The sequence below is a fragment of the Delphinapterus leucas genome, chromosome 5 (genome assembly GCF_059928025.1).
Source record: "Delphinapterus leucas isolate spDelLeu-1000000601 "Yukka" chromosome 5, BTC_Dleu_Yukka2, whole genome shotgun sequence".
NCBI classification, from domain to species: domain Eukaryota; kingdom Metazoa; phylum Chordata; class Mammalia; order Artiodactyla; family Monodontidae; genus Delphinapterus; species Delphinapterus leucas.
This window is the reverse complement of record NC_143133.1, coordinates 75810875-75837227: the sequence shown is the minus strand read 5'-3', so window position 1 is coordinate 75837227 and position 26353 is coordinate 75810875. Positions and strand designations below refer to the sequence as shown.

Below are 26353 nucleotides of genomic sequence, written 5' to 3'. Positions count from 1 at the left end.
GGCAAGTAACCTCAGGTACCTGTAATAGTAACTTGACTTCTTTTGTGAGCGTGTGTTATTTTTAAACTCTGAGAAGATTTAGAATTAACTGTCAAAAACCTAAGAAAATCAAAATCATAGAATTAATACTTTGTCTTAATAATAAATATGTGCAAGAATTGATGAAATTTGAACAGGGACCATAGATTAGTTATAGTATTATACCAATGTTAAATTTCCTGATCTTGATAACAGTATGGTAGTTATATAAGATAATGTCCTCTTGTTAGGAAACACACACTGAAGTACTGAGGAAAAGGGGTATATGATGTCTGTCATTAACTTTCAAAAATGATTCAGGGAAAAGATTAAATATACACACACACACACACCACGGAGGAGAGAGAATGATAAAGCCAATGGACTTGAACTTTTGCAGATTTTCAGTAAATTTGAAATTATTGTTAAAACAAAAAATAAGTGTATATTATTAAAATAAAAACCAGGGGGCTTCCCTGGTGGTGAAGTGGTTGAGAGTCCGCCTGCCGATGCAGGGGACACGGGTTCATGCCCTGGTCCGGGAAGGTCCCACATGCTGCAGAGCAGCTGGGCCCCGTGAGCCATGGCCGCTGGGCCTGCGTGTCTGGAGCCTGTGCTCCGCAATGGGAGAGGCCGCAACAGTGAGAGGCCCACGTACCACACAAAAAAATAAATAAATAAAAATAAATAAAAAATAAAAAGCAGGTATATGTTTTAAGAGAAGTTGGCCTGTAAGAGTGATAACACTACAATTGCAATTTGAAATATATAACAGAGTAACTGTTTAGAATTATGACATTAAGTTGAAATCTTAAATTTATGTCATTCTGAGACTGGCTGGGACCTGAGACCCTTGACTGTAGTGCTTCCACCTTGACAAATGCCTCCTGGAGCAACAGAATACAAATAAACTAAAAGAGACTAAAAAGAACTGCGCGCATGCGCAGTTGGGGCAAATTATGAACAATAAGAACATACAAAAAGGCCAAAACCCAACTGCCACTTTTGAGGTACCAGGAGAAAAAGTAGGGTACTATGCATGATCCCTGTACCCAGCACCACCAAGAGGGTGGGCCCACCACGTATGCCACCCCCCAGCCCGATCCACCTATTGGCCCCTATCTTCACCCTGTTTAAGGGACCAGCTTGCCTCCTCTCAGGGAGTGAGCAAGGGCATGTGTTACTTGTTTTCCCTCCCTCCTGCTATAGCACGAGTCCCAGTAAAGCCTTACCTGAATTTCTCATCTGGCCTCTTATCAATTTCTATTGATTAAAGAGTCCAAGAACCTTAGTCAGTATCAATTCTTACAACGTTAAAAAACTTCAGGTTCACTATATTTATAAGTTTAAAGTATTAGATTTTTAATAATTATTTAATATTTGAGAAGGTTTTGTTAATGTAGATGGTTGAAATAAAATACTTTAAAAAGAAATCAAATTTAATGTATTTATAAAGTATTTGAAGGTATTTAATTAAGTTTGGAAACCAAATCAAGCATTATTTAGGACTCTTAAAAGTCATTGTCAAAAACAGCTAGAATTGGGCTTCCCTGGTGGCGCAGTGGTTGAGAGTCCGCCTGCCGATGCAGGGGACACGGTTTCGTGCCCCGGTCCGGGAAGATCTCACATGCCACAGAGCGGCTGGGTCCGTGAGCCATGGCCGCTGAGCCTGCGCGTCCGGAGCCTGTGCTCCGCAACGGGAGAGGCCACAACAGTGAGAGGCCCGCGTACCGCAAAAAAAAAAACAAAAAAAAACACTGCTAGAATTATTGGAACTTCCCTGGTGGCACAGTGGTTAAGAATCCGCCTGCCAATGCAGTGGACACAGGTTCGAGCCCTGGTCTGGGAAGATCCCACATGCCGCAGATCAACTAAGCCCATGTGCCACAACTGCTGTGCCTGCGTTCTAGAGCCTGCATGCCACAACTACTGGAGCCCATGCGCCTAGAGCCTGTGCTCTGCAACAAGAGAAGCCACAACAATGAGAAGCCCGCGCACTGCAACGAAGAGTAGCCCCCACTCACTGCAACTAGAGAAAGCCCACAGAGCAACGAAGACGCAACACAACCAAAAAAAACCTGCTAGAATTATAAATAGAATAATAAAAATTCCAAACTAAACTTAAAAGACTACGAAATAGGGCTTCCCTGGTGGCGCAGTGGTTGAGAGTCCGCCTGCCGATACAGGGGACACGGGTTCGTGCCCCGGTCCGGGAAGATCCCACACGCCGCGGAGCGGCTGGGCCTGTGAGCCATGGCGGTTGAGCCTGCGCGTCCGGAGCCTGTGCTCCGCAACGGGAGAGGCCACAACAGTGAGAGGTCCGCGTACCGAAAAAAAAAAATCCCGCAAGCCACGTGGGGTGGTAAAAAAAAAACAAACAATAACAAAGTAAAACATAAAATTAGGAAACTAACAGATATGTTAGAAAGAATGCAAAAATAGATGAATCAACAACCGGAAGGTATGTTAGTACCACAATAGTGAAAAAGAGGAGGTTTTTTTTTTTTCCCTTCAGAGTCAGAGAATCTGGGTGCATTAATCAAAAATAATGAGTAAAATGATCCGTCTGACAATTCTCATTGCTGCCTAGGTTTCAGGAGAATAACGAACTAACTTTATTAATCAACAGTTCCTGATTGTTACAAAGTGTCATCCATAAATTTCCCTTCATTTTAATAATACTTGCTGAATGCTAAAAAGAAAAGAAAAAAAAAAGGAGGTGGTAAAGGCCTTGGCTGTTGAGGGCGGGGCCTAAGCAAGGGCAAGTTTTGGGTGGTGGGTGGGGCCTATGCTCAGGAACCACAGGGCTGGAAAAGGCCCTGGGGGCTGTGGGGGTGGGGCTTAGGCTCAAGGAACAGAAGGGGCCCAGGCGTGCCCCCTACCCCTGGTCTCAGAGGGCAGGAGACCTCACCTGGTAGCCCAACAGGCTTCCCGGGCTCGAGTGGGCGGGGCAAACTCCCTCCTCTCCTCTCCCACTCCTCCGGTCTGGGGTCCGGGAGGGCCCCTCTCGCCTGCCTCTCCTGATCTCCTGGCCTCCCTCCTATGCCCTCAGGACCAATGGGGGGGGGCCTTGGAGGGCAGGGAACTGGCCTGGGAGCTCAGCAGTCTCCCCAGGCCCCAGTGAGCAGGGCAATCACCCTCTGGTCCTCTCCCACTTCTCCTGGATGGCCCCTCCCCGCTGCCACTCCTGATCTCCCTGGCCTCCCTCCTATGCCCCCAGGGCCCACGCAGCCTGGATGGGGCTTTGGAGGGAGGGAACCAGCTTGGGAGCTCAGCAGGCTCTGTGGCCCCAGTGGGCCAGGTGATCACCCGCTGCTCCTCTCCCGCTCTTCCCGGAGAGTCCCTCCCGCCTGCCTCTCCTGATCTCCCCGGCCTCAGGAGTGCCGATCTTCTCTGGCCTCCACTTCTCCTCCCTCAGTCCCCCTACATCCTACTGGTTCACTCTGGGTTTCCTCCCGTCTCCTTGGTGGTTAGAGTCCCCCACCAGCGGCCAGCAGGTGCCCTAGTTGTGGGGAGAGCTAACTCCGCAGCTTCCCACACCGCCATCTTGACTCCTCCCCCCTGGCTGTTGCTTAAAATCACTAAGTTTGGGGGTGGTTTGGTATAAAGCAACAGATAACCAGATCAGAACTTTAAGGATGGGTCCTTTGTTCAGGCATACTGTGTTTTATTGTACTTTGCAGATACTGCGTTTTTCACAAATTGAAGTTTTGTGGCAACCCTGCATCAAGCAAGTCTATCGGCACCATTTCCCCAACAGCATTTGCTCACTTTGTATCTCTGTGTCAGAAATATTCTCACAATATTTCAAACTTTTACATTTTTATTATATTATGCTGATATGTGATCAGCGACCTTTGACATTACTATTGCAAAAAGATTACAACTCACTGAAAGCTCAGATGATGGCTAAGATTTTTTAGCAGTATTTTTTTAACTAAGGTGTGTACATTGTTTTTTTAGACATAATGCTATTGCACATTTAATAGACTACAGTAGTGTAAACATAACCTTTATATGCACTGGGAAAGCAAAAAGTTTGTGTGACTTGCTTTATTGCAATATTTGCTTTATTGGGGTGGTCTAGAACTGAACCCAAAATATCTCTGAGGTATACCTGTGCTGGTTCTAGACCATCTGGAATTTGTTTTCTGAGCAGATTAGATTTAAAGCTATTAATGATCCTATTGCCAGTCGTTTAACAAAAAAAAAAGACACTGGTAATCCGTGGCATGCACTGACAAAACAGAAAGCAAGATTTGGTAATCAAGCAGCTGCCTGACAGAGATCATTTTAGTGAAATAAAGAGGTATAGAGAGGTTGGCTCATTGCTTCTAAGTGCACTGGAGAACTTGAGGAAAGAAATGACCAGCTCAGGCCTTTAAATTCCCACCTTAAGGCATAGTTAAGGGACCAGAAAGTTTTTGTGACTTACCCAAAATAAACCCTTATCTTTAATGGTCACAGGACTGAAAATTCTCAAAACCAAGCCCAAAATCTAATTCTGTGAGTGGGTGAATTACAGCACAAATTGAATTCCCAAACTTATATGGTCTCCTATATTAAAGTTAGGGCAATGATTGAGAAGGAATTGGACCTTAAAAATTGGAATCGGAACATAAGGGCACACATTCCAATGAAGGGGGGACTTTGAAACCCTGAACATACCTGAGCCTTCCTTACCAATAGAATCAGCCCTTCCTCCCTTGTCTGAACAGGCAAGACTCTCCTGTAATTGCCTCTCCTGAAGTAAATATCTTCTAGGGGACTGCTGAACTACCTCTAGTCTCTCTCATTTCTTCTAGATCTATGACCAGACCCAAGTCCCAGCTGCTGTAACAGTCTTCCATAGACTTCTCATCAGCTCCCACAATTGCTTAAGGTTAATTCTATAATATGCATTGTGGTTCTGCTTCTCTCATCAAATCCTGACTGATACATTAGGCACAGGGCAGATAGTCAGAAAAATTCATTTGATAAGAGGGGAAAATAAACATGAAGAAAAGGAAAATACACACCTAGAAATAAGAGGGGAGCACATTACAGTTACAAACATGCTACATGTTACAAAGTGCATCAGGAACTGTTTCTTTCACATGGACCCACTTACGCTTTTTGGAGGAACATAGTTTGGATTTGTGACTTTGGCTATTGCGAGTTGTAATATCCGGGGAGAAGGATCAGAGATTTGAAGAGAATCTCTTAAGTAATCACTGAAGGGCCTATATGCAAATGGAACATGAAATATTATAATCACTGGAGGAACAATAACTGCATTCTTCATTGCTATAATCAACCTTCAATCAATTATATTTATTGTTTCTATCTTAGGAACATCTTTTCCCATAATCATTAGTGTTCTTTCTACTAGATTGGTGTTTCTTAAAGTTGTTTTACTATGATCCACAGTAAGAAGTACATTTTATATTGTGATACAATATATGTAAATCTGTGTATCTGAAACAAAATGATGATGAAACGATGCTTTCCCTAGGCAATGCATTCTGATTTTTAAAATTTCATTTGATTTCATAAAAACAACAACTGGAATTGATTTCATGATCCACTGATAGGTTGAGACTTGCAGTTTAAAAAACACCTCACTTCCTACCAAAACCTCCTATTAAAACCCTGAGATAAAAATTCCAGTCACTACCAAGAACCCCCTGTGATGGCCAGTCTCCTCTGCAGTGCAGTTTGAGATAGCGCTGGACATAACTCCCAGCAACCTGGCCGATTATCATAGGTGGTTTCCCCACATACTCCTTTCCCAGAACAGAAACCTATCAACCAACAAACCTACAAACCTAATATGGAAAAAGGTTTTCTCAAATAAATATGATTACCCTCTAGGGGTAGTCTGTTAGTTTTAAAACTTGATATATAGTTAACATACCATAGAAGTTACCCTTTTAAAGTGTACAATTCTATGTTTTCTAGAATATTCACAAAATTGTGCAACCATCACCACTACCTAAATTCAGAACGTTTTCAACACCGTAAAGAGAAATCCCATACCTATTAAAATCCCATCCTATTACCCCCTCCCCAGCCCCTCCCCACCTCTAGGAACTAGTAATCTACTTTCTGGCTCTATGAATTTGCCTATTCTGGAAATTTCAAATACATGGAATCATACAAATATGTCACGTTTTTTGTCTAGCTTCCTTCACTTGGCATATTTTTAAGAGTCATGTATGAGTATCTCTTTCCTTTTATGGTTGAATAATATCCCATTATATGGATTTGTCACATTTTGTTTATCCATGCAACCACTGATGAACATTTGAGTTGCTTCCACTTTTTGGCTATTTTGGAATGATGCTGTGAATATTCATGTACAAGCTTTCGTGTGAACATATGTTTTCAACTGTCTTGGGTACATGCCTAGGAGTGGAGTTGCTGATTGTATGATAATTCTATGTTTAACATTTTGAGGACCTGGAAAACTATTTTCCACGTAAGCGTCACCAGTTTACATTCCCACCAGCAATATATGAGGGTTTCAATTTCTCCACATCCTCTCCAAGTAATTTTCTCTTTATTAATTATTATTATTGCCATTCTAGAGGTGTGAAGTAGAATCTCAGGGTTTTAACATGCAATTCCAAGATGACTAATGATATTTAGCATCTTCTCATGTGCTTCTTGTTCCTTGTATATTTTCTGTGGAGAAATGTCTATTCAAGTTTTTTGCTTATTTTTTAAATTGGGTTGTCTTTTTTGAACAGTATTAAGAATTCTTTGTATATATTCTGAATACTAGTCTCTTATCAGATATATGATCTGCAAATATTTTCTCACAATTTACCAGTTGTCTTTTCATTCCCTTGAGAGTGTCCTTTGATGCACAAAAGTTTTTACTTTTAATGAAGTCCAATTTATTGTATTTTTGTCACATGTGTTTTGGGTGTCATATCTAAGAAACCACTGCTTAGGTCATAGAGATATATGCCTATGTTTTCTTCTACGAGTTTTATAATTTTAGCTCTCATATTTAGGTCTGTGATCCATTTTGAATTAACTTTTGTGTATGGTGTGAAGTAGGGGTTCAACTTCATTCTTTTGCATGTAGATATCCAGTTATCCTACCACCATTTGTTTAAAAGACTATTCTTCCTCAATTAAACTGTCTAGGCATCCTTGTCAAAAATCAACTGACATATACCATAAGGGTTTATTTCTGGCCTCTCAACTCTATTCCATTGATCTACATGTCTATTCTTATGCCAGTAACACACTGTTTTGATTACTGTAGCTTTTTAGTAAGTTTTCAAATCAGAAGCTGTAAGTCTTCCAACTTTGTTATTCTTTTTCAAGATTGTTTTTGCTATTCTAGGTCTCTTGCATTTCTATATGAATTTTAGAATCACCTTGTCAATTTCTACCCAAAAAGGAGAGCTGGACTTTTAATAGGGATTGTACTAAATCTGTAGATCAATTTGGTGAGAAGTGTCATCATAACAAAATTAAGACTTCTAATCCATGAACAGAGAATGTCTTTCTATGTATTTAAATCTTCAATTTCTTTCAACGTTTGTAGTTTTCTGTGTACGTACATTGCACTTCTTTTGTTAAGTTTATTCCTCAGTATTTTGTTCTTTTATTTTTAATTATATTAAAATACATATAACATAAAATTTACCATCTTCACCATTTTTCAGTGTGTAGTACAGTAGCATTAAATGCATTCACATTGTTGTGCAACCAACCTCCAGAACAATTTTCGTCATGCAAATCTCTATACCCATTAAACAACTCCTCATTCTCCCCACCCCCTAGCCCCTGACAACCACCATCTTACTTTCTGTGTATGAATTTGACTACAGTTGGTACTGTGTATAAGTGGAGTCATACAGTATTTGGTTTCTTGTGACTGGCTTATTTCATTTAGCATAATGTCCTCAAGGTTCATCCATGTTGTAGCATTTGTCAGAATTTTCTTCCTTTTTAAGGCTAATATTCCATTGCACGTATTGTTTTGTGCTTTTTGACGTTGCTGTAAATGGAACTGTTTCTTAATTTCATTTTCAGATTGTTCATTGCTAGTGGATAGATATACAATTGATTTTTGTATATTGATCTTGGATTCTGTGCCTTCCTGAACTAATTTATTAGCTCTAATCGTTTTCATGTGGATTCCCTGACGTTTTCTATATATAAGATCATGTCATCTATGAGTAGAGAGTTATCAATACTTCTTCCTTTACAACCTGAATAGCTTTATTTCTTTCTCTTGCCTAACTGCCCTGACTCAAACCTCTAGTATGATGTTGAATAGAAGTGGTGAGAGCTGATGTTCTTGTCTTATTCCTGATCTTAGGGTGAAAGGTTTTAGTCTTTCACCACTAATTATGATGATAGCTGTGGGCTCTTTGTAGATGCCCTTTATCAAGCTGAGGAAGTTCACTTCTATACCTAGTTTGTTGAGTATGATATGTGTTAAATTTTGTTAAGTGCTTTTTCTGAGTCTATTCAGGTAATCATGTAGTTTTGGGGTTTTTTATTCTATTAATTTGGTGTATTACATTGATTTTAGTATGTTGAACTCAACACATTCTTGTATTCCTAGAATAAATCCAACTTGGTCATGGTGCGTAATTATTTTTATATATTGTTTGATATGCTTTGGTAGTATTTTGGTGTGGATTGCTGCATGTATATTTGGATTTGGTTTGGTAGTATTTTGGTATGAATTGTTACACATATATTCATAAGAAATATTGTCTGTCATTTTCTTCTCTTGTCATTACAAACATTTTTTGGTTTGGTATCAGGGTAACATGGACCTCATGGAATGAGTTGGGAAGTGACCTACCTTTTGGAAGAATCTGCAGGATTGGTCTAGGTCTTCTCTAAGCATATCATTGAATTCATCAATGAAGGCATCTGTTCCTGAGCTGTTCATAGGGAGTTTTTAAAAAGTATTAATTAAATCTCTTTATTTGTTATGGGTCTGGTGAGATTTTCTATTATTCAGTCAGTTTCAGTGGTTTGTCTTTCTAGGAATTTGTCCATTTCGTTTATGTTATCTAATCTGTTGGCCTTACAATTGCTCATAGTAATCCCTTATAATACTTTTTTCTCTCTATAAGATCAATTTGCAACCCTTCTTTTGCAAATGATTCCTTAGAAAGGTCCCTTCTTTCTTTCATGATTATAGTAATTTGAGCCTTCTGTCTTGTCTTGATAAGTCTAGCCAAAGGTTTGTTTTGTTGATCTTTTCAAAGAGCCAACTTTCAGTTTTGTTGATTTTCTCTGTCTTTCTGGTTTCTATTCATTTCCACACTAATCTTTATAATTTCCTTCTTTCTGCTTGTTTGAATTAGTTTGCTTTTCCATTTGTAATCTCTTAAGATGGAAGATTAGGTTACAATTTGCAATCTTTTTTATTTTTTATGTAGGTATCTTCAGCTAAAATGTCCCACTAATCACTAGCTTAGCTGTATCTCATAAGTTTTGGTATATTGTTTTCATTTTATTAACATCAAAGTGAGTTATTCTTTGACCCATTGTTTGTTTAGGAGTGTATTTAATTACACATATTTAAATTTTTTCTTCTGCTATTGGTTCCTAATTTCATCATTGTGGTCAGAGAACAGATTTTTTATGAATTCAATTCTTATAAATTTATTGACATTTGTTTTATGACCTAATACATGATCTATCCTAGAGAATATTCCATGTGCACTTGAGAAGAATGTGTGTTCTGCTATTGTTGGGTATAGTGTCCTATAAATGTCAATTAGATATTTTTGGTTTATAGTATTGTTCAAGCCTTCTATTTCCTTGTTGATCTTCTGCTTGTTATTCTTTCTATTATTGAAAGTACAGTATTGAAAAACTGAACTTGTTGAATTATCTATTTCTCTTTTCAATTCTACCAGGTTTTGCTTCATCTATTTTGGGTTCTTGTTGTTAGGTATATATATGTTTATAATTGTTATAGTTCTCTAATGGATTGACCATTTCATTACTATAAAATGTCCTTCTTTGTCTTAAAGTCTAATCGTCCAATATGAGTATATCCACTCACTTTAGTTAGTTTTCATAGTATATCTTTTGTCATTCTTTTCCTTTCAGCTTATATATTTCTTTGAATCTAAAGTATGTGTCTTATAGACAGCATACTACTGAGTACGTTCTTTTAATCCATTCTGTCAATCCCTGCCTTTTGATTGGACAGTTCATTTGCATTTAATGCAATTACTCATAACATGGAACTTATGCTTGCCATTTTGCTTTTGTTTTTCACATGTTACATCTTTTTATTCCTCTATTCCTCCATTCCTCCCTTCTTCCATGTTAGATATTTTCTAGTGTACCCTTTAAATTCCTTGTTATTTCTTTTACTATATTTTAAAAATTATTTTCTTAGTTGTTACCCTGTATATCTTAACTTATAACAATCTAATTCAGATTAATATCACTCCATTCCCTCCCCTCTTTGGGCTGTTTTTTAATACATTGTATGTCCATCAACACAGATTTATAATTATTGCTTTATGCAGTTGTCTTTTTTTTTTTTTTTTGCCCATGCCACGCGGCATGTGGGATATTCATTCCCTGATCAGGGATTGAACCTGCGCCCCCTGCATTGGGAGCATGGAGTCTTAACCACTGGACTGCCAGGGAAGTCCTATGCAGTTGTCCTTTAAATTATGTAGGAGAATAAAAGGGTTACAAACAGAAAAATACAGGTATACTATCTTTTATATTTACCTATGTAGTTAACTCAATTTTATTTCTTTATTTCATGTGGATTCAAGTTATTGTCTAGTGTCCTTTCATTTTAGCCTGAAGGACTCCCTTTAGTATTTACTGTAAAGCAGGTCTGCTGTGATGAATTTTCTCAGTTTTTGTTTAACTGGAAATGTCTTAATTTCTTTTATTTTTGAAGGATAATTTTGTTAGCTAGAGTATTCTTGGCTGGCAGTATTTTTCTTTCAGTGCTTTAAATATGTCATGCCACTGCCTTCTGGCCTCTATGGTTTCTGATGAGAGGCCACCTGTTAACCTTATTGCAGATCCTTTGCATATGATGAGTCACTTCTCTTGCTGCTTTCAAGATTCTCTCTTTGTCTTTGATGGTGGACAGTTTGATTATGATGTGTCAGGTTGTAGATCTTTTTGAGTATATCACACTTGGAGTTTGTTGAGTTACCTGGATGTGAAGGTTGTTTTTCATCTAAGCTGGGAAGCTTTTGGCCATTGTTTCTTTAAATATTCCTTCTGCCCCTTTATCTCTCTACTCTCTTTATGAAATTCCCATTATCAATATGTTAATACCCTCGATGCTGTCTTACAGGGCTTTGAGGCTTTGTTTATTTTATTTTATTCTTTTTTCTTTCTGTTCCTCAGACTTGATCATCTTCACTGACCTATCTTTAAGTTTGCTGATTCTTTCTTCTGACTGCTCAAATCTACTGTTGAGCCCTCTAGTGAATCAGCTAAAATATATGTCACAAAGTCCAGGCTCATGTAGTACATTTATTGGACAACCCTGTGTGTCTTCATTAAGCACTTGCATTTTCCCCCCATACAATTCTGAACAAGCTTGGTTATCTGTTTCCAGAGCACAAAAGATCAGAAAAGAGGCTACTTAGAGACTATGCTCCCAATAAAAAGACAAATGACAGGAAAACTATGAAAAGTGAATATCATAATCTGAAGAGGTCAGACCACTTAGCCTAAGCAATGTACTTCATACTTAAACACTTTCTGAGAGGTTTACCAAATTAAATCATTATGTGATAGTTGATGTTCATAATAAATATCTCAAGCCAATGGAAAAAGGTTACATGTATGTTCAGTTTCAAAAGAATCTCCTTAGGAAAGCAGGGAAACAAACTTCTAAAAATACAAGAAATTTTAGCACTCAAGGGGGTTTCACTTATATGAAATGTCAATCTCAGATGTCTCAAAAATTGGTAACAGATAATTAAAGTATTCTTCTAGTTTATAGATACAGATCTTTACCAGATTTACATGCATATTCTAACTAACTTAACAGATTTTATTTAATAAACTGACAAATAAGCAAATTTTGTGGAGGAATTGGGCCACTTTTGCTGGATTCTATGATGGAAAAAGACTCAAGTTGTCCAGTTCAACCTATGCCTGAATACAGGAATCTTTTCTAAAATCCATGTATAGTCATCATTCCAGTTTGTGCTTGAACATTTTCAGGGATTTGGGTGGAGTTGGCAGTTGACCCTTCCAAATAAACGCCTCCATTACTGCATAGCTACCAGAAAGATTTTTCTACACTTAGCTGACATCAGCTGCTCTGTAAATTCCTCGTTCTACTTCTAGTTCTAAGTAATTTTACTTTGACTTCCCTTTCCTCTTTCAGATGCTGACCCTTGAAACATAGCTATCACTGCTACTTAGGTGTCTTCTCTAAGCTAAACGTATTATTTCTCTTAACTATTGTTCATATAACATAGCTTCCAGAAGAATCAACATCTCATTCGTCACCTCTGAATAGTCTCAAATTTATTATCAGTTTCTTCAGGTATAACATCCATAAGTGGACACATATATGTAATGTGTTCTGATTAAAGTAGTGTACAGTAGTACTATCACACTCCACACTTGGTGGAACGTGTACAGTGTACATATTCCACTAATGCAACCTAACATTTTTTCCAATAACCTTATCACAATCTTAACTCCCATGTGGAAAGTAACACCTAAGCTCTTTTTTTCTTTGGCCATGCTGCGTGGCTTATGGCATTTTAGTTCCCCCAGCAGGGATTGAACCCAGGCCCTCAGCAGTGAGAGCATGAAGTCCTAACCAGTGGACCACCAGGGAATTTCCTAATCTGTCTTTTAAAGACAAGGAGAATTTCAGAATTTAAAGCAGAAGGAAGAGCATTTGCAGTCACAGAGACGTAAGAGAACATGAATTGAAAAAACCTGTAATGTTTCATTTGCATATTTTTAAATTGGCTGACAGTGGTAAGTTTAGTGTGAATTTTAGCTTCACTACAATTTGAGTCAAATGTAATTATTGATGATGATATTCTGATTACCCACAATTGCTGCAAATATTTGATTTTTCACCCTGATGCTTTGAAACACAAGTGGACTTTTATTTTATGAAATTGCATACACTAAAATTAGAACAACAATATTGTGACATTCACCAAATTAGATGAGAATTTATGGAGATTCTCAAGGTACTTTACCTATTTATTAGATACCCTTTCTTGAATCTGTTGGGCTGTGCCAGCTTCTGGATCCTTTTGGAAGGTTGGCAAAACAGTGCAGGAGAAGGGATCTCCCAGATTACAGACTCTCTACCGCAGCTGTAATAATACTGAACCCTGCAAGTCGTAAAAGAGAAAAGAAGTGAACGAAACAGGCATGAATTCAAATTACCATAGTAATTTCCAACACTGACCCCCACCCCCCAGGTCTAGGGGAGTGGATATGACAGTTTATCCCTTCGCTGCTGAGCTATTTTCTACATAGGCAGAAATTAGAAACAGTTATAAGCCATCAAGTTTTCAGCTGTCTTCTAATATCCTATTCTAAAACAGACAATTTTCTATAATAAAGTTCATTTTCTAAATAGACCAAAAATTACCCTGATGAAGAGAAAATTTGCTGCTTTTTAAATAAAATATTTTCTTTAGCATCTATATAGACAATTTAAATATTTTTACTAAATTTTTAGTTAATAGGATAAATTACATGATGCTTTTCTTTATGTTAAAGACCTCTGAGCTTAGGAATAAATGCTACTTGATCATGGTTTGTAGATTATTTAATCATTATCAGGTTTTGTTTATTAAGATTTTATTTAAGATAATAATATTGTTCTTCTTATCACTCCTGCCCTTCAATCTTTCCTTTATCAAAATATTATCATTAGTGGAAAAAGAAGTGATATTGACTACTTTAACCTGGCGTTAATTTAGATCGTAGTCCCACTCCTGCTTCTATTATTTTCCAAAGGACCTCTGCTCCTTTAGGACATTCATAGATATGGCTCTGCGTTCATCTGCCCAGGCTTCTGTCTGCTGGTTGCTAATATAAGCCTTGGTCTGGGTTTAAGCCTGTATTTCCCTTGTTTTTGACCACTCAGACTTGAGACCCATCTATACCATCACACATCTGCTTTTAAGGGCCTTGAGACTATGCAGCCCTGGCTCTACTGCCTGACAGAGCTGACTCAGCCACTGCCACCCACATACACAGCCAAGCTCTGACAGGCAGAGAACCTCCAGCACTTACCTGGGATTTGCCTTTTGCAGGAACTGGGAGTTCAGTTTGGGAATTGGAGACAGAGAAGGAAGAGGTGATTTTGAACAGGGGGGCATTTGGAAGAGATCAGACCCAAGAAAGGAGGGCACAGTGGGTGGAAGGAAGGAGTGAGCAGCACAAAGGTAAGATGCTCTTGGAGAGTAGGGCAAAGGGTAGAAGTCCAAGAAGCAAATAAAACAAACAAACAAACAAAAAAAAACCAAAAAAAAGAAGAAGAAGAAGAAAGATGGGAGGACACCAGAGACATAACTCAATTATTCAACATTCTCTGAGGTGGGAGTGGTTAACACCAAACCATAATACTTATGCCTTAGTCTGCCAACAACTAGAAGTACATGAGTGTTCTAGAAGATGGAGAAAATAATACATCTTATGGTGGTTAGGAAGATTAAATAAGAGAATATAAGTCATTTTATTAAGTTACAAAGCACTATTCAAATAAAATTTTATTAACTAACTTGTATATTAATTCTAAATTTCATGTGTACATATCTTTTCTGCTTATAGATACTGTATATTAATAGAATGTATAGCTGCTGCCTTTAGGTGCTTCTCTTGTCTTGTAGTCATTCACACATCCAAGTCTCACCATTCCATCAATGTAGCAGGTACTCAAATATTATTTTAATATAGAGTACTCTGCATTTTTCTCATTGTAAAAGAGACAAATATTCATTATAGAAACTTTGTAAGAGCAAGAAAAGTTTAAGAGAGAAAAACAAAAAGCATATATTATCCTGCCATTCAGAGACAACAATACTTTAGAAAAATATTTCCTGACTCATACACTCAATACTTATTGAACACCAGGCACTGTTAGGCACTAAGGAGAGAGCAGAAAGTAAGACAGACACAATCACTGCTTTCTTGGAGCTTCTTCTCTATGTTGGGAGGAGAATAGCAAAAATTCGGTAGATAGTTGTGATAAGTGCTATGAAGGGCATGGACTATGCAACAGAGATAGAGGCTTTCCGAGTAGGTCTGTGAGGAGGTGGAATGTTATATGGAGAAGAGCAGTCAGGAAAGTCCCTCTGAAAAGCTGAGACCTATGCTGAGACTTAAGGACCAGAAAGTCTTAGTCATTGTAAGCACTGCAGGCAGAGGGAGAAATATGAATAAGGTCTTGAGATGGTAAAGATCATGACATGTTTGATGAATAAACATTATTAAAAATAAAAAGAGGATCATATCATAATACAGTTTTCTATTTAATTTTTTTCACTTAATATTATAGCATAAGCATTTCCAACATATAAAAAAGCAGCAAACATATAAAAGCAGCAAATTATTACCAATAATGAGAAAAATCAATCCCTAGAAACAGACCCACAAATGACATAGTATAGAATTAGTAGGCAAGGAGATTAAAAAATTGAGCAAGTAGAGATGAGATATAAAAAATCCCCAAATTGAACTTCTAGTGATAAAAACTATGACACATGAAATAAAAATTACCCTGGATAGGATTAATAGTATATTATACACTACAGAGAAAATGGCTAGTGAAAACACAGAGAGAAATAAAACAGAAAGAGAGGGAAAGAGAACAGATTCAATGAGCTGTAGGACAAATCCAAGCAGCCTAATGTGTAATTGGAGCCCACAGAGAAGAAGTAATAAATACCAATTCTATACATTTTCCCATTGATTCTATGAGGACAGCATTGCCATAAACAAAGACATTACAAAAAACAAAGATATTACAAGAAAACTGCAGACCAATATCCCTCATGAACACAGATGCAAAAATTCTAAAATTTTATTGGAACACAGGCATTCTCGGTTTACACATGTCTGTAGCTGCTTTCTCCCAGAGTTGGAGATATTTAATGGCCAACTTTATATCTGGCCCCTTCCAGAAAAAGTTTGCTGACTTTTGACTAAAGTTGTATAGTGAAAGAGGAGAGAAATGGCTACCTCAATTATCATGGAAACCAAACTTCAGATAAATAATAGCATCTTCACTTTTTTCTTTACATTAACCTCCCTCACTGCCTGTACCCATCTTCCCTACACCTCACCATCTTTCCTCAAAGAGCCAACCAGCAGAAAGTCCAGTCATTCAACAAACATGCACCAAAAACAAATTTGCAATGGGCGTCAAAAGTCTTAACATTATTACCTTTAGATGCCCTAATTAACTTATGGTAACCATGCCCATGGGTGGTATACAAAATTCACAGTTTCATGCACAAATAAGTTCATCCACAACAGTGTTATATATGGTACATATCCTTGCATACTACCCTTATTTTATTAAAAAATCAAAATTGTGATAAGCCAAGACACTATAAAATATAATACAAGTCTGCAACAGCTAAATATTAGATGTTGCTCTGGAAAAGTTTTACTGTAGCATCAGATTGGAAACAGATATAGAATCCCTAATCCCCAATAAATTTTGTGTTCCTGATAACACACAAATACTAACCTGTTAGGTACATATCCGTGGGAGACTTCCTTAGGCTGGGCAAGGTTCTCAAGTCTTTTGGTCAGTTGAGCCTTCAAAGCATTCCGGGAAACAGGGCGAATAGGATCTTGATTTCCCCAAAACAGTTTTCTGTTAAAAAGCAGAAAAATATAATGGTAAGAAATTCACTGCTAATTGGCATCTTAGAAATGGCTCTTGATGTCTTCTCTACTAATTTTACTTCACTTCAAGAACTATCTCTATTACAAAATTTTACAGTTTCCAGACATCAGAAGCTGAATAAACTACTTATGGAAGTTAAAACAAGAACAAGACTGTTTTATCTACTGTCTTAAAAGATGCTGACCAAAAATGAACCTATTAGAGATAGTTCTATTTCTGCCAACATGTAATTAACACTGTAATTTATAGTCAGGTCAGCAAAAAATGGGCATGCCACTTATCTACACTGTGCTCCCAGTTTGGGTAAAGCACTGTACCAGGTGGTCAGACCTAATCAACTCCCAAAGGCCCCACCTCCAAATACCATCACACTGGGGGTTGGGATTTCAACATATAAATTTTAAGGGGACATAAACATTCAGTCTATATCATCTGATAAAATACTGGTATTCAAAATATACAAAGAACTCTTAAAATTCAACAATAAGAAAACAACCCGATCAGTGGGCAAAAGATCTGAATAGACACTTTACAAAAGACAATATACAGATGGCAAATAAGCATATGTAATACGCTCATCATCATGTCATTACGGAATTGCAAATTAAAATAATGAGATAGCACTACACACCTATTAGAAGGGCTAAAATATAAACCACTGATGACACTGTGGAGCAACAGGAACTTTCATTCATTGCTGGTGGGAATAGTGCAGACACTCTGGAAGACAGTTTCGTAGTTTCTGACAAAGCTAAGATCATATTCTTACCATATGATCCAGTAATTGCACTCCTAGGTATTTACCCAAATGAGGTGAAAACTTGTATCTACACAAAACCTGCATATGAATATTTATAGCAACTTTATTCAAAACTGCCAAAAATCAGAACCAACCGACATGTCCTTCAGTAGGTGAACAGATAAACTATGGTACATCCAGACTACAGAATATTACTCAATGCTAAAAAGAAATTGCTACTGAAATGAAAGCCATGGAGGAACCCTAAATGCATATTTCTAAGTGAAAGAAGCCTGTCTGAAAAATTTACACATTGTACAATTCCAACATTATATGGCATTCTGGAAAATGTAAAACTATAGATATAGTTAAAAGATCAGTGGTCACCAGGGGTCTGAAGAAGAGGGAGAGAGGGAAGGGATCTATAAGTGGAGCACAAGTAATTTTTAGGGCACTGAAACTATTCTGTATAATAATGTAGTAATGAATATATGACATTATGCATTTGTCAAGACCCATAGAACTGTACAACACAAAAAGTGAACCCTAATGTAAACTACAGACTTTTGTGAATAATAATTTGTCAATATTCATTCATTAATTGTAACAAGTGTATCACATTAATGCAAGATAATAATGTTAATAACAGGGGAAACTAGTGGGTGGTAATATAGAAACTTTCTCTGTACTTCTCTGTACTTCTGTTGAGTTTTTCTGTAAATCTAAAACTGCTTTAAAAAATAAAATCTATTAATTTAAAAAATAAAAAAGCAATAGGAGATCAGACAAAAAAAAAAAAATTCAGGCTTCACTCGGGAGCCAAAAAAGAAAAGGGGGAGTCCTGTGACCAAAAGTGGAAAGACAGTGGGTCCAGCCTGCTGGAAATCTAGAACACAGGTATGCTCTAGGCAGAGGCTTAGAGACAGCAGGACCAGCTGTTAGAAGCAACAAAGTTGAACTTGGAGGATAGACACAAGTGTTTCACGTGAGTGTGGAATAATGCCCTGGGACAGTGGTTCTCAAACCTGTCTGCGTATTGGAATCATCTGGGGAGCTTTTAACACTCCTGAAGCCTATGCTGCACCCTAGGCCAAATGAGTCAGGATTTCTGGGAACAGGACTCAAGCATCAGTCAGTTTGAAAATTTTCCAGGTGATTGCAGTGTGCAGTCAAATTTGAGAATCAATGACCTAGGGTTTGCCTTCTATGTGTTGACTCAACTGAGGTGAAAATATTGATTCAGTGGATCCAGTTAGTGGACAGGTAAAAATAATACTTACCTACTTAATGTAAGGAATACATCATCACACACAAGACTACATAATATTGCCTTACCTATCTGGGGCTCCCCATTGTTTCTTAGGCCTAGAAAGATCTTGAATTCTCTTCCTAGAAAAAGAACTAACAAATATCAGATGATTAATTCAAAGAGAATGTTTAACAAATATGATTACATTAGATGACTCCTACTCAAACAAATCTCATTAGAGGGAGAAAGAAAAACCAATGTCTTATTTAATGTGATTTTTTTTTAATTTTCTTTTTTTTTTATGTAGCAGGTTCTTATTAGTTATCCATTTTATACATATTAGTGTATATATATATCAATCCCAATATCAATTCCACTTTCCCCCCTTGGTGTCCAGAAGTTTGTTCTCTGCATCTCTGTCTCAATTTCTGCCCTGCAAATCAGTTCATCTGTACCATTTTTCTAGGTTCCACATATATGCGTTAATATATGACATTTGTTTTTCTCTTTCGGACTTACTTCACTCTGTATGACACTCTCTAGATTCATCCATGTCTCTAAAAATGACCCAATTTTGTTCCTTTTTATGGCTGAGTAATATTCCATTGTATATATGTACCACCTCTTCTTTATCCATTCATCTGTCGATGGGCATTTAGGTTGCTTCCATGACCTGGCTATTGTAAATAGTGTTGTAATTAACATTGTGGTGCATGACTCTTTTTGAATTATGGTTTTCTCTGGGTATATGCCCAGTAGTGGGATTGCTGGGTCGTATGGTAATTCTATTTTTAATTTTTTAAGGAACCTCCATATTGTTCTCCATAGTGGCTGTATCAATTTACATTCCCACCAACAGTGCAAGAGGGTTCCCTTTTCTCCACACCCTCTCCAGCATTTGTTTGTAGATTTTCTGATGATGCCCATTCTAACTGGTGTGAGGGGATACCTCATTGTAGTTTTGATTTGCATTTCTCTAAAATTAGTGATGTTGAACAGCTTTTCATGTGCTTCTTGGCCATCTGTATGTCTTCTTTGGAGAAATGTCTATTTAGTTCTTCTGCCCATTTTGGAATTGGGTTGTTTTTTTTTTTTAATATTGAGCTGCATGAGCTGTTTATATATTTTCAAGATTAATCCTTTGTTGATTCATTTGCAAATATTTTCTGCCATTCTGAGGGTTGTCTTTTCGTCTTGGTTGTAGTTTCCTTTGCTGTGCAAAAGCTTTTAAGTTTCAGTAGGTCCCATTTGTTTATTTTTATTTTTATTTCCATTACTCTAGAAGGTGGATCAAAAAAAGATCTTGCTATGATTTACATCAAAGAGTGTTCTTCCTGGGCTTCCCTGGTGGTGCAGTGGTTAAGAGTCTGCCCGCCAACGCAGAGGACATGGGTTCGTGACCCGGTCTGGGAGGATCCCACATGCTGCGGAGTGGTTGGGCCCGTGAGCCATGGCCGCTGAGCCTGCGTGTCCGGAGGCTGTGCTCTGCAACGGGAGAGGCCACAACAGTGAGAGGCCCATGTACCGCAAAAAAAAAAGAGTATTCTTCCTATGTTTTCCTCTAAGAGTTTTACAGTGTCCAATCTTACAATTAGGTCTCTAATCCATTTTGAGTTTACTTTTGTGTATGGTGTTTGGGAGTGTTCTAATTTCATTCTTCTACATGTAGCTGTCCAGTTTTCCCACCACCACTTATTGAAGAGACTGTCTTTTCTCCATTGTATATCCTTGCCTCCTTTGTCATAGATTAGTTGACCATAGGTGCATGGGTTTATCTCTGGGCTTTCTATCCTGTTCCATTGATCTATATCTCTGTTTTTGTGCCAGTACCATATTGTCTTGATTACTGTAGCTTTGTAGTATAGTCTGAAGTCAGGGAGTCTGATTCCTCCAGCTCCGTTTTTTTCCCTCAAGACTGCTTTGACTATTTGGGGTCTTTTGTGTCTCCATAAAAATTTTAAGATTTTTTTGTTCCAGTTCTGTAAAAAGTGCCATTGGTAATTTGATAGAGATTGCAGTGAATCTGTAGATTGCTTTGGATAGTATAGTCATTTTCACAATATTGATTGTTCCAATCCAAGAACATGGTATATCTCTCCATCTGTTTGTATCATCTTTAATTTCTTTCAGCAGTGTCTTATAGTTTTCTGCATACAGGTCTTTTGTCTCCCTAGGTAGGTTTATTCCTAGGTATTTTATTCTTTTTGTTGCAGTGGTAAATGGGAGTGTTTCCTTCATATCTCTTTCAGATTTTTCATCATTAGTGTATAGGAATGCAAGAGATTATTGTGCATTAATTTTATGCCCTGCAACTTCACCAAATTCATTGATTAGCTCTAGCAGTTTTCTGGTGGCATCTTTAGGATTCTCTATGTATAGTATAATAAAATCTGCAAACAGTGACAGTTTTACTTCTTCTTTTCCAATTTGTATTCCTTTTATTTCTTTTTCTTCTCTGACTGCTGTGGCTAGGACTTCCAAACTATGCTGAATAATAGTGGTGAGAGTGGACATCCTTGTCTTGTTCTGATCTTAGAGGAAATGCTTTCAGTTTTTCACCATTGAGAATGTTTGCTGTGGGTTTGTCATATATGGCCTTTATTGTGTTGAGGAAAGTTCCCTCTATGCCCACTTTCTGGAGAGTTTTTATCATAAATGGCTGTTGAATTTTGTCAAAAGCTTTTTCTGCATCTATTAAAATGACCATATGGTTTTTATCCTTCAATTTGTTAATACGGTGTATTACATTGATTGATTTGTGTATATTGAAGAATCCTTGCATGCCTGGGATAAATCCCACTTTATCATGGTGTACAATCTTTTTCATGTGTTGTTGGATTCTGTTTGCTAGTATTTTGTTGAGGATTTTTGCATCTATATTCATGAGTGATACTGGTCTGTAATTCTCTTTTTTTGTAGTATCTTTGTCTGGTTTTGGTATCAGGGTGATGGTGGCCTCATAGAATGAGATTGGGAGTGTTCCTTCCTCTGCAATTTTTTGGAAGAGTTTGAGAAGGCTGGGTGTTAGCTCTTCTCTAAATGTTTGATAGAATTCACCTGTGAAGCCATCTGGTCCTGGACTTTTGTTTGTTGGAAGATTTTTAATCACAGTTTCAATTTCATTACTTGTGATTGGTCTGTTCATATTTTCTATTTCTTCCTGATTCAGTCTTGGAAGGTTATACCTGTCTAAGAATTTGTCCATTTCTTCCAGGTTGTCCATTTTATTGGCATAGAGTTACTTGTAGTAGTCTCTTAGGATGCTTTGTATTTCTGCGGTGTCTGTTGTAACTTCTCCTTTTTCATTTCTAATTTTATTGATTTGAGTCCTCTCCTTTTTCTTGATCAGTCTGGCTAAAGGTTTATCAATTTTGTTTATCTTCTCAAAGAACCCGCTTTTAGTTTTATTGATCTTTGCTATTGTTTTCTTTGTTTCTATTTCATTTATTTCTGCTCTGATCTTTATGATTTCTTTCATTCTACTAACTTTGGGTTTTGTGTGTTCTTTCTCTAGTTCCTTTAGGTGTAAGGTTAGATTGTTTATTTGAGATTTTTCTTGTTTCTTGAGGTAGGCTTGTATAGCTATACACTTCCCTCTTACAACTGCTTTTGCTACATTGCACAGGTTTTGGATCATCGTGTTTTCATTGTAATTTGTCTCTAGGTATTTTTTTACTTCCTCTTTGATTTCTTCAGTGATCTCTTGGTTATTTAATAACGTATTGTTTAGCCTCCACGTGTTTGTGTTTTTTACGTTTTTTTCCCTGTAATTCATTTCTAATTTCATAGCATTGTGGTCAGAAAAGATGCTTGATATGACTTCAATTTTCTTAAATTTACTGAGGCTTGATTTGTGACCCAAGATGTGATCTATCCTGGAGAATGTTCCATGCGCACTTGAGAAGAAAGTGTAATCTGATGTTTTTGGATGGAATGCCCTATAAGTATCAATTAAATCTATCTGGTCTATTGTGTCATTTAAAGCTTCTGTTTCCTTAGTATTTCTGCTTGGATGATCTGTTCATTGGTGTAAGTGAGGTGTTAAAGTCCCCCTCTATACGGTGTTACTGTCTATATCCTCTTTTATAGCTGTTAGCAGTTGCCTTGTGTATTGAGGTGGTCCTATGTTGGGTGCATATATATTTATAATTGTTATATCTTCTTCTTGGGTTGATCCCTTGATGAATACGTGGTGTCCTTCATTGTCTCTTGTAACATTCTTTATTTTAAAGTCTATTTTATCTGATATGAGTATTGCTACTCCAGCTTTCTTTTGATTTCCATTTGCATGGAATATCTTTTTCCATCTCCTAAATTTCAGTCTGTATGTGTCCCTAGGTCTGAAGTGGGTCTCTTGTAGACAGCATATAGATGGGTCTTGTTTTTGTATCCATTCAGTGAGCCTGTGTCTTTTGGTTGGAGCATTTAATCCGTTCACGTTTAAGGTAATTATTGATATGTATGTTCCTGTTACCATTTTTTAAATTGTTTTGCGTTTGTTTTTGTAGGTCCTTTTCTTCTCTTGTGTTTCTCACTTAGAGAAGTTCCTTTAGCATTTGTTGTAGAGCTGGTGTGGTGGTTCTGAATTCTCTTAGCTTTTGCTTGTCTGTAAAGCTTTTGATTTCTCCCTCCAATCTGAATGAGATCCTTGTTGGGTATAGTAATCTTGGTTGTAGGGTGTTCCCTTTTATCACTTTAAATATGTCATGCCACCCCCTTCTGGCTTGTAGAGTTTCTGCTGAGAAACCAGTTGTTAACCTTATGGGAGTTCCCTTGTATGTTATTTGTCGTTTTTCCCTTGCTGCTTTCAATAATGTCTTTAATTTTTGCCATTTTGATTACTACGTGTCTTGGCGTGTTTCTCCTTGGCTTTATCCTGTATCAGACTCACTGCGCTTCCTGGACTTGGGTGGCTATTTCCTTTCCCATGTTAGGGAAGTTTTCTACTATACTCTCTTCAAATATTTTCTTGTGTCTTTTTTCTCTCGCTTCTCCTTCTGGGACCCCTATCATGTGAATGTTGTTACGTTTAATGTTGTCCCAGAGGTCTCCTAGGCTCTCTTCATTTCTTTTCATTCTTTTTTCTTTATTCTGTTCCACAGCAGTGAATTCCACCATTCTGTCTTCCAGGTCACTTATCCATTCTTCTGCCTCCGTTATCCTGCTTTGATTCCTTCTAGTGTATTTTTCATTCCAGTTATTGTATTGTTCATCTCTGTTTGTTTCTTCTTTAATTCTTCTAGGTCTTTGTTAAACATTTCTTGCATCTTCTCGATCTTTGCCTCCATTCTTTTTCTGAGGTCCTGGATCATCTTCACTATCATTTTTCTGAATTCTTTTTCTGGAAGGTTGCTTATCTCCACTTCATTTAGTTGTTTTTCTGGGGTTTTATCTTGTTCCTTCATCTGGTACATTGCCCTCTGCCCTTTTATCTTGTCTATCTCTCTGTGAATGTGGTTTTTGTTCCACAGGCTGCAGGATTGTAGTTCTTCTTACTTCTGCTGTCTGCTCTCTGGTGGATGAGGCTATCTAAGAGGCTTGAGCAAGTTTCCTGATGGGAGGGCCTGGTCACCACTGTATTCTTCTTATTGGGCCACAGAACCACATCAATTTATTTGATTCAAAGTAGATACTTTGTCCTAGAGTATGTAGGCACCATCCTCAAAAAGAATTATATCTGAGCTGCTGCTTCAGCTGTGCCTTCGGGAGGTTGTTCCATCATTCAGTGAGGCCAGCAGCTTCTCCAAAGTCCGCAACTCCACACTCCAGAGGCCCTCCTTTCCACATGCTCTATTTTATGTGATTTGAAGAGTGCTAAAAAGTGCAAAGTATTCAAAAATATTGTGGACCCAAAATACTCACTTCTAAAATCATTAAAAATACAGTACATAATAAAACAAAGATAATATATATACAATATAACCAAGAGCATATTGTCTCCAGAAGAGCCCAGGTAAAATGCACACTTAATGGCAAACTCCCACAATTTTCATATTAAGTAATTTAAGTAATTTTGTAAATGGCTTGATGGCATTGGATTCTGAAGAGACTGCATAGATAAATTTCAGACAGAATATCTGGCTTTGAGAAAACTATGAAACAGGCAAAATATACTCTGGGTACTGCTCATCCCCTGTTCTGCCCTACTCTGCTCCCTTGGACCTTCCCTGACTATTCTGAATCCACTGATAGCAGACACGGTTTGTGCTCCCCAAGTATCCATGTAATCCTTTACATTTCCCAGCCTCCTTTGTGGTTGTTTGAAGCCATGTGACCAGTTATGTCTACGTTCAGCAGAAGTGTTGGGTATCACTCCAGGGCAATGCACTTAAGAACTAGTGTCCTGGCAGGGGGGATGGGGAGGGATAAATTGGGAGACTGGGATTGACATATATACACTACTATATATAAAATAGATAACTAATAAGAACCTACTGTATAGCACAGGGAACTCTACTCAATACTCTGTAATGACCTATATGGGGAAAGAATCTTAAAAAAAAAAAAGAGTTGATATGTGTATATGTATAAGTGATTCACTTTGCTATACAGCAGAAACTAACACAACATTGTAAATCAACTATACTTCAATAAAAATTTTTTTATAAAAGAGAGAGAACTAGTGTCCTCCTCCTCCCTCTCTCCTTTCCTGTTGCAGTGACCCTAGAAACTACATATTCTGTACAGCACAGCCAGCTAACTCACACTGGATCGTGACATGAGGGGTAAATAAACTTTTATTGCATCTAGTCATTGAGAGTTTTGTACCTTGTTTGTTACTGCAGCATTGCCTATCCTATGCAGACTAATACACCACATATTTTACTATAGCTCATGTTATAATTATTTATGTACTTGCTTGGAGTTTGAAGGACCCAATAAATAACAACCCTTTTTGCCTACCACAATTAGTAACTAACTGAAAAATAGGCACAGAAGTCAGACAAGTAGAAAAAATATACGTTCTCTGTTATTGATAAGATGATATTGAAGAGAGTCCTGCAGATCCCTGACATCCCTGTATTGAACTTGTCCCCCAAGGCTGCAAGCCTCCCCCTTCAGAGGCTAAGTTTGCTATGTGACAGAAAGCAGATCACAAAGATCATTCAGTGTAGATAAGCAGGTCCCAAAGAGAGAGGACCCAGAAGTGACCAGTTCTCTCTCCCAATCCCATCAAACAAATGTCACTTCTACCCCCTGGGGGGTCTAATTATGGGATAAGGAAAGAGGCCAGAATTACTCAAGGAAAGTGCTTCTATGTACAAAAAGGCAGGTGAGAGGAAAAGCATTCTCCCTAACACTTGCCTGAGCTCTCTAATAGGCTCTAAACTCTTTATGTTAAAATAAGCTCTGGCCCTGCCTGGTGTCAGGTAGGATTCGGGCAAACCCTTACATGAAGTCTTCCTAATTAAATGGTGATTGATGCATCATGAAGCTCCTTTTAAAAAGTGGGAGGAGGCAAGGGGGGATTAACAGGAAC

At 37.7% G+C, this 26353-nt stretch overlaps 1 protein-coding gene across 1 annotated transcript in view; it reads right to left on the bottom strand.

Moving 5' to 3' along the window:
- The window catches only part of SPMAP2L (sperm microtubule associated protein 2 like), a 66581-nt gene that overhangs the window by 18423 nt on the left and 21805 nt on the right, over positions 1 to 26353 (bottom strand). The window contains exons 3-6 of the mRNA XM_022563439.2: positions 18960 to 19025; positions 16724 to 16852; positions 13212 to 13349; positions 5129 to 5240 (exon numbers count right to left, since the gene is read on the bottom strand). Coding sequence (XP_022419147.2) covers positions 5129 to 5240; positions 13212 to 13349; positions 16724 to 16852; positions 18960 to 19025 — 445 coding nt within the window. The remainder of the gene's footprint in view (positions 1 to 5128; positions 5241 to 13211; positions 13350 to 16723; positions 16853 to 18959; positions 19026 to 26353) is intronic.